Source organism: Zophobas morio, unplaced genomic scaffold (genome assembly GCF_036711695.1).
Source record: "Zophobas morio isolate AGI-343-1 ecotype UQ-CSIRO unplaced genomic scaffold, CSIRO_AGI_Zmor_V1 ptg000805l, whole genome shotgun sequence".
In the NCBI taxonomy this organism is placed as follows: domain Eukaryota; kingdom Metazoa; phylum Arthropoda; class Insecta; order Coleoptera; family Tenebrionidae; genus Zophobas; species Zophobas morio.
This window is the reverse complement of record NW_026972908.1, coordinates 21,509-29,376: the sequence shown is the minus strand read 5'-3', so window position 1 is coordinate 29,376 and position 7,868 is coordinate 21,509. Positions and strand designations below refer to the sequence as shown.

The following is a 7,868-nucleotide window of genomic DNA, read 5'->3' as shown; positions in this document are numbered from 1 at the left end:
CCGAGCCCGTAGGGTATCTGAGTGGCTTAAAAGTACAAGAAAACACTTCAAAAGTGACGTTTCTGAAGAATTTTAACAGTTTTCTTGTATCTACGAACGCCAGAATGCATAAAATTGACCTAAACGTCTCCTTTTCCTATTCTGAGTCGATTCTGCATGCTTTAAGTGTGTTTGGTGGCTCAGAACCATCAAAAAACGTTGAAATATAGTTCAAATTCAATAAAAATCGACAAAAATACAGTTTCTAGCTAAAATTTGATGGTTTCGTTGCACTTTCCGAGCCCGTAGGGTATCTGAGTGGCTTAAAAGTACAAGAAAACACTTCAAAAGTGACGTTTCTGAAGAATTTTAACAGTTTTCTTGTATCTACGAACGCCAGAATGCATAAAATTGACCTAAACGTCTCCTTTTCCTATTCTGAGTCGATTCTGCATGCTTTAAGTGTGTTTGGTGGCTCAGAACCATCAAAAAACGTTGAAATATAGTTCAAATTCAATAAAAATCGACAAAAATACAGTTTCTAGCTAAAATTTGATGGTTTCGTTGCACTTTCCGAGCCCGTAGGGTATCTGAGTGGCTTAAAAGTACAAGAAAACACTTCAAAAGTGACGTTTCTGAAGAATTTTAACAGTTTTCTTGTATCTACGAACGCCAGAATGCATAAAATTGACCTAAACGTCTCCTTTTCCTATTCTGAGTCGATTCTGCATGCTTTAAGTGTGTTTGGTGGCTCAGAACCATCAAAAAACGTTGAAATATAGTTCAAATTCAATAAAAATCGACAAAAATACAGTTTCTAGCTAAAATTTGATGGTTTCGTTGCACTTTCCGAGCCCGTAGGGTATCTGAGTGGCTTAAAAGTACAAGAAAACACTTCAAAAGTGACGTTTCTGAAGAATTTTAACAGTTTTCTTGTATCTACGAACGCCAGAATGCATAAAATTGACCTAAACGTCTCCTTTTCCTATTCTGAGTCGATTCTGCATGCTTTAAGTGTGTTTGGTGGCTCAGAACCATCAAAAAACGTTGAAATATAGTTCAAATTCAATAAAAATCGACAAAAATACAGTTTCTAGCTAAAATTTGATGGTTTCGTTGCACTTTCCGAGCCCGTAGGGTATCTGAGTGGCTTAAAAGTACAAGAAAACACTTCAAAAGTGACGTTTCTGAAGAATTTTAACAGTTTTCTTGTATCTACGAACGCCAGAATGCATAAAATTGACCTAAACGTCTCCTTTTCCTATTCTGAGTCGATTCTGCATGCTTTAAGTGTGTTTGGTGGCTCAGAACCATCAAAAAACGTTGAAATATAGTTCAAATTCAATAAAAATCGACAAAAATACAGTTTCTAGCTAAAATTTGATGGTTTCGTTGCACTTTCCGAGCCCGTCGGGTATCTGAGTGGCTTAAAAGTACAAGAAAACACTTCAAAAGTGACGTTTCTGAAGAATTTTAACAGTTTTCTTGTATCTACGAACGCCAGAATGCATAAAATTGACCTAAACGTCTCCTTTTCCTATTCTGAGTCGATTCTGCATGCTTTAAGTGTGTTTGGTGGCTCAGAACCATCAAAAAACGTTGAAATATAGTTCAAATTCAATAAAAATCGACAAAAATACAGTTTCTAGCTAAAATTTGATGGTTTCGTTGCACTTTCCGAGCCCGTAGGGTATCTGAGTGGCTTAAAAGTACAAGAAAACGCTTCAAAAGTGACGTTTCTGAAGAATTTTAACAGTTTTCTTGTATCTACGAACGCCTGAATGCATAAAATTGACCTAAACGTCTCCTTTTCCTATTCTGAGTCGATTCTGCATGCTTTAAGTGTGTTTGGTGGCTCAGAACCATCAAAAAACGTTGAAATATAGTTCAAATTCAATAAAAATCGACAAAAATACAATTTCTAGCTAAAATTTGATGGTTTCGTTGCACTTTCCGAGCCCGTAGGGTATCTGAGTGGCTTAAAAGTACAAGAAAACACTTCAAAAGTGACGTTTCTGAAGAATTTTAACAGTTTTCTTGTATCTACGAACGCCAGAATGCATAAAATTGACCTAAACGTCTCCTTTTCCTATTCTGAGTCGATTCTGCATGCTTTAAGTGTGTTTGGTGGCTCAGAACCATCAAAAAACGTTGAAATATAGTTCAAATTCAATAAAAATCGACAAAAATACAGTTTCTAGCTAAAATTTGATGGTTTCGTTGCACTTTCCGAGCCCGTAGGGTATCTGAGTGGCTTAAAAGTACAAGAAAACACTTCAAAAGTGACGTTTCTGAAGAATTTTAACAGTTTTCTTGTATCTACGAACGCCAGAATGCATAAAATTGACCTAAACGTCTCCTTTTTCTAGCTAAAATTTGATGGTTTCGTTGCACTTTCCGAGCCCGTAGGGTATCTGAGTGGCTTAACCTCTTAAGGTCCTGTGTTCCGAATCAGGAACATACCTAACTCAGACCAAAAACAATTAGAAAAGAGCAATCATTCCGCCAGTTCTTTAACTGACCGTTGTTCCTAATATATACCAATGAATAAACATTGATAAGTAACAGCAAACGCCATCTAGAGTGAAACTAGAATAAGTTCAGTCATACCTTTGCAGACGGAGCACGTTGTGTGGTGTTGAGTTATTTGTGATCGTAATTTTTTAATTTTTGGGTAAGTACCGATCAAACTAAAATTATTTAGGCTATTGTTAGACTTTAGAAGATATGCCTGTACCTTCCTAGTTATTGTAAATATACAATTAGTCTGTAGGAGCCCAAAATTCTGTTAGTTCCTCATATGGAACATTACTCATTTAGATGAAAATTAGATTGTTCCTGAAATGGAACAGTGGACTTTTGGTACATATGAACTAATAGCAATATTGTTGGGTTTTTACAGTAAAAATGGCCTACATACCAAGCGATAGTGAGGACGATAATCTTGGAGACTCAGATGATGAGTTTGTTGTACAAAATTCAAGGGATTCCTCTTCTTCTGACAGTGACGATTCAATTAGTAGTTCCGAATCAGATGAAGATAATCAACCTGTAGATCATGTGGCTACAGCTACGAATGTAAGAGGAAAACCCACATACAAGTGGACTAAACTCAATAATAATGATGAAGAATTGCCATTGCCACCTTTCGTTGCGGAGGAAACCGAGGAGTCCGAAATTGGACGCCCAATTCATTATTATCAGCAATTTTTTTCGAACGAATTGCTTTATCTCATAGTGGAACAAAGCAATTTATATGCTATTCAAAATGACGTAAACAAGCCCCTGAATCTAACACGTTCTGAATTAGAAATTTTTATTGGAAATGTTATATACATGTCAATTTTCCATTTACCGCGACATAGACTTTACTGGAAGTCAGCTTGCAGAGTAGCCCAAGTTGCTGACTGTATGTCCAGAAAGAGATGGGAAGATATAAAAAAGAATTTACATTTCAACAACAACGATGACCTTCCCACGGATAGAAATGATCCAAACCGTGATAAGCTATTCAAGCTTAGACCCATAATAGATGCATTGACAGAAAAATTTAAAAATCAAGTCAAACCACAGATGCTTTGCGTAGATGAACAAATAGTGCCGTACAAAGGAAGATCTGCACTAAAGCAGTATAATCCCAAAAAACCCAACAAATGGGGTTACAAAATATTCGTATTGTGCGATAGCAGTGGTTTGGTTCACAATTTTGAAATTTACACAGGAAAAATATTGCCAACACCGGGAAAGGAGGATATAGGAGCTAGTGGAAATATTGTACTACGCTTGGCATCTGTGATACCACAACACAAAAATTATTTACTCTTCTTCGACAATTGGTTTACCTCTGTAAAGCTGCTTACCTCTCTTCAAGAAGATGGGATTTATAGTTTGGGGACCGTAAGATGCAACAGACTTCCTGGTTTACAATTCAGCAGCGACAACGTTTTGAAAAAAAAAGGTAGAGGCACTTATGAGGAATATAAGACAACAGTCAACAGTGTTGATATTCATACTCTGAAATGGTTCGACAACAAGAGCGTTTGTCTCCTTAGTACATTTTGCGGAAGCCAGCCTGTCGATATTGTTGAACGCTTTGACAGAAAAGGCAAAAGAAGAGTTGAGGTGACCCGTCCCAATATGATAAAGCTATATAATAACTTTATGGGTGGGGTTGACCTTCTTGATGGACTCATATCCTACTACAGGATAAGCCTAAGAAGTCGAAAATGGTATCTCAAACTGTTTTTTCATTTAATCGACTTGGCTCTAGTTAGCGCATGGTTAAAATACAAGACTGATATGCAGAAGAGTAACATGGACAAAAAAGATATTCTAGATTCTTTGGGATTTCGTGCTGAAGTAGCCGAAGCTCTTTGCCGAGTGGGAAAGGATGAAAATACAAGAAAAAGAGGAAGACCAAGCGGAAGTACTGAAAAGAATTATGAAGAGAAAAAGAGAAGGGGAGCAACAAAACCTATACCTCAGTTTGACGTGCGTACAGACAAGGTGGCCCACTTTCCTTCTTATAACAAAGAAAGGCAACGGTGCAAGAGACCATTGTGTGGACTAAAAACTTATTTCTATTGTGTAAAGTGTAAGGTACATCTATGTATTACTAAGACTAGAAACTGCTTCGCTGAATTTCATATTTGATTGCATAATTATGTCTATATGACCAGTGTTCCTGCAAAGGAACATATTGTTTTTTCTAAAGCAGAAAATAAATATTTTGAAAACTACAATTTGTTTACTAACTGCCTCTGGCCACTTTTTTCATGGAATGAATTTTTTAAATAAGATTCTAGTATAAGTGGACCTTAAGAGGTTAAAAGTACAAGAAAACACTTCAAAAGTGACGTTTCTGAAGAATTTTAACAGTTTTCTTGTATCTACGAACGCCAGAATGCATAAAATTGACCTAAACGTCTCCTTTTCCTATTCTGAGTCGATTCTGCATGCTTTAAGTGTGTTTGGTGGCTCAGAACCATCAAAAAACGTTGAAATATAGTTCAAATTCAATAAAAATCGACAAAAATACAGTTTCTAGCTAAAATTTGATGGTTTCGTTGCACTTTCCGAGCCCGTAGGGTATCTGAGTGGCTTAAAAGTACAAGAAAACACTTCAAAAGTGACGTTTCTGAAGAATTTTAACAGTTTTCTTGTATCTACGAACGCCAGAATGCATAAAATTGACCTAAACGTCTCCTTTTCCTATTCTGAGTCGATTCTGCATGCTTTAAGTGTGTTTGGTGGCTCAGAACCATCAAAAAACGTTGAAATATAGTTCAAATTCAATAAAAATCGACAAAAATACAGTTTCTAGCTAAAATTTGATGGTTTCGTTGCACTTTCCGAGCCCGTAGGGTATCTGAGTGGCTTAAAAGTACAAGAAAACACTTCAAAAGTGACGTTTCTGAAGAATTTTAACAGTTTTCTTGTATCTACGAACGCCAGAATGCATAAAATTGACCTAAACGTCTCCTTTTCCTATTCTGAGTCGATTCTGCATGCTTTAAGTGTGTTTGGTGGCTCAGAACCATCAAAAAACGTTGAAATATAGTTCAAATTCAATAAAAATCGACAAAAATACAGTTTCTAGCTAAAATTTGATGGTTTCGTTGCACTTTCCGAGCCCGTAGGGTATCTGAGTGGCTTAAAAGTACAAGAAAACACTTCAAAAGTGACGTTTCTGAAGAATTTTAACAGTTTTCTTGTATCTACGAACGCCAGAATGCATAAAATTGACCTAAACGTCTCCTTTTCCTATTCTGAGTCGATTCTGCATGCTTTAAGTGTGTTTGGTGGCTCAGAACCATCAAAAAACGTTGAAATATAGTTCAAATTCAATAAAAATCGACAAAAATACAGTTTCTAGCTAAAATTTGATGGTTTCGTTGCACTTTCCGAGCCCGTAGGGTATCTGAGTGGCTTAAAAGTACAAGAAAACACTTCAAAAGTGACGTTTCTGAAGAATTTTAACAGTTTTCTTGTATCTACGAACGCCAGAATGCATAAAATTGACCTAAACGTCTCCTTTTCCTATTCTGAGTCGATTCTGCATGCTTTAAGTGTGTTTGGTGGCTCAGAACCATCAAAAAACGTTGAAATATAGTTCAAATTCAATAAAAATCGACAAAAATACAGTTTCTAGCTAAAATTTGATGGTTTCGTTGCACTTTCCGAGCCCGTAGGGTATCTGAGTGGCTTAAAAGTACAAGAAAACACTTCAAAAGTGACGTTTCTGAAGAATTTTAACAGTTTTCTTGTATCTACGAACGCCAGAATGCATAAAATTGACCTAAACGTCTCCTTTTCCTATTCTGAGTCGATTCTGCATGCTTTAAGTGTGTTTGGTGGCTCAGAACCATCAAAAAACGTTGAAATATAGTTCAAATTCAATAAAAATCGACAAAAATACAGTTTCTAGCTAAAATTTGATGGTTTCGTTGCACTTTCCGAGCCCGTAGGGTATCTGAGTGGCTTAAAAGTACAAGAAAACACTTCAAAAGTGACGTTTCTGAAGAATTTTAACAGTTTTCTTGTATCTACGAACGCCAGAATGCATAAAATTGACCTAAACGTCTCCTTTTCCTATTCTGAGTCGATTCTGCATGCTTTAAGTGTGTTTGGTGGCTCAGAACCATCAAAAAACGTTGAAATATAGTTCAAATTCAATAAAAATCGACAAAAATACAGTTTCTAGCTAAAATTTGATGGTTTCGTTGCACTTTCCGAGCCCGTAGGGTATCTGAGTGGCTTAAAAGTACAAGAAAACACTTCAAAAGTGACGTTTCTGAAGAATTTTAACAGTTTTCTTGTATCTACGAACGCCAGAATGCATAAAATTGACCTAAACGTCTCCTTTTCCTATTCTGAGTCGATTCTGCATGCTTTAAGTGTGTTTGGTGGCTCAGAACCATCAAAAAACGTTGAAATATAGTTCAAATTCAATAAAAATCTACAAAAATACAGTTTCTAGCTAAAATTTGATGGTTTCGTTGCACTTTCCGAGCCCGTAGGGTATCTGAGTGGCTTAAAAGTACAAGAAAACACTTCAAAAGTGACAGTGACGTTTCTGAAGAATTTTAACAGTTTTCTTGTATCTACGAACGCCAGAATGCATAAAATTGACCTAAACGTCTCCTTTTCCTATTCTGAGTCGATTCTGCATGCTTTAAGTGTGTTTGGTGGCTCAGAACCATCAAAAAACGTTGAAATATAGTTCAAATTCAATAAAAATCGACAAAAATACAGTTTCTAGCTAAAATTTGATGGTTTCGTTGCACTTTCCGAGCCCGTAGGGTATCTGAGTGGCTTAAAAGTACAAGAAAACACTTCAAAAGTGACGTTTCTGAAGAATTTTAACAGTTTTCTTGTATCTACGAACGCCAGAATGCATAAAATTGACCTAAACGTCTCCTTTTCCTATTCTGAGTCGATTCTGCATGCTTTAAGTGTGTTTGGTGGCTCAGAACCATCAAAAAACGTTGAAATATAGTTCAAATTCAATAAAAATCGACAAAAATACAGTTTCTAGCTAAAATTTGATGGTTTCGTTGCACTTTCCGAGCCCGTAGGGTATCTGAGTGGCTTAAAAGTACAAGAAAACACTTCAAAAGTGACGTTTCTGAAGAATTTTAACAGTTTTCTTGTATCTACGAACGCCAGAATGCATAAAATTGACCTAAACGTCTCCTTTTCCTATTCTGAGTCGATTCTGCATGCTTTAAGTGTGTTTGGTGGCTCAGAACCATCAAAAAACGTTGAAATATAGTTCAAATTCAATAAAAATCGACAAAAATACAGTTTCTAGCTAAAATTTGATGGTTTCGTTGCACTTTCCGAGCCCGTAGGGTATCTGAGTGGCTTAAAAGTACAAGAAAACACTT

At 36.3% G+C, this 7,868-nt stretch overlaps 1 protein-coding gene across 1 annotated transcript; it reads left to right on the top strand.

Moving 5' to 3' along the window:
* The first annotated feature begins 2,412 nt into the window (after positions 1 to 2,412).
* On the top strand, positions 2,413 to 4,649 carry LOC135121966 (piggyBac transposable element-derived protein 3-like). Its single transcript, XM_064046230.1, has 2 exons — positions 2,413 to 2,653; positions 2,882 to 4,649. Exon 2 carries the CDS (start codon positions 2,887 to 2,889, stop codon positions 4,630 to 4,632), a length of 1,746 nt encoding a protein of 581 aa, XP_063902300.1. The 5' UTR covers positions 2,413 to 2,653; positions 2,882 to 2,886; the 3' UTR covers positions 4,633 to 4,649.
* Positions 4,650 to 7,868: the final 3,219 nt, after the last annotated feature.

What these genes read in the sequence shown, in the direction of transcription:
- LOC135121966 (XM_064046230.1), top strand. Translation starts at nt 2,887, where the DNA reads ATGGCCTACATACCAAGCGATAGTGAGGACGATAATCTTGGAGACTCA.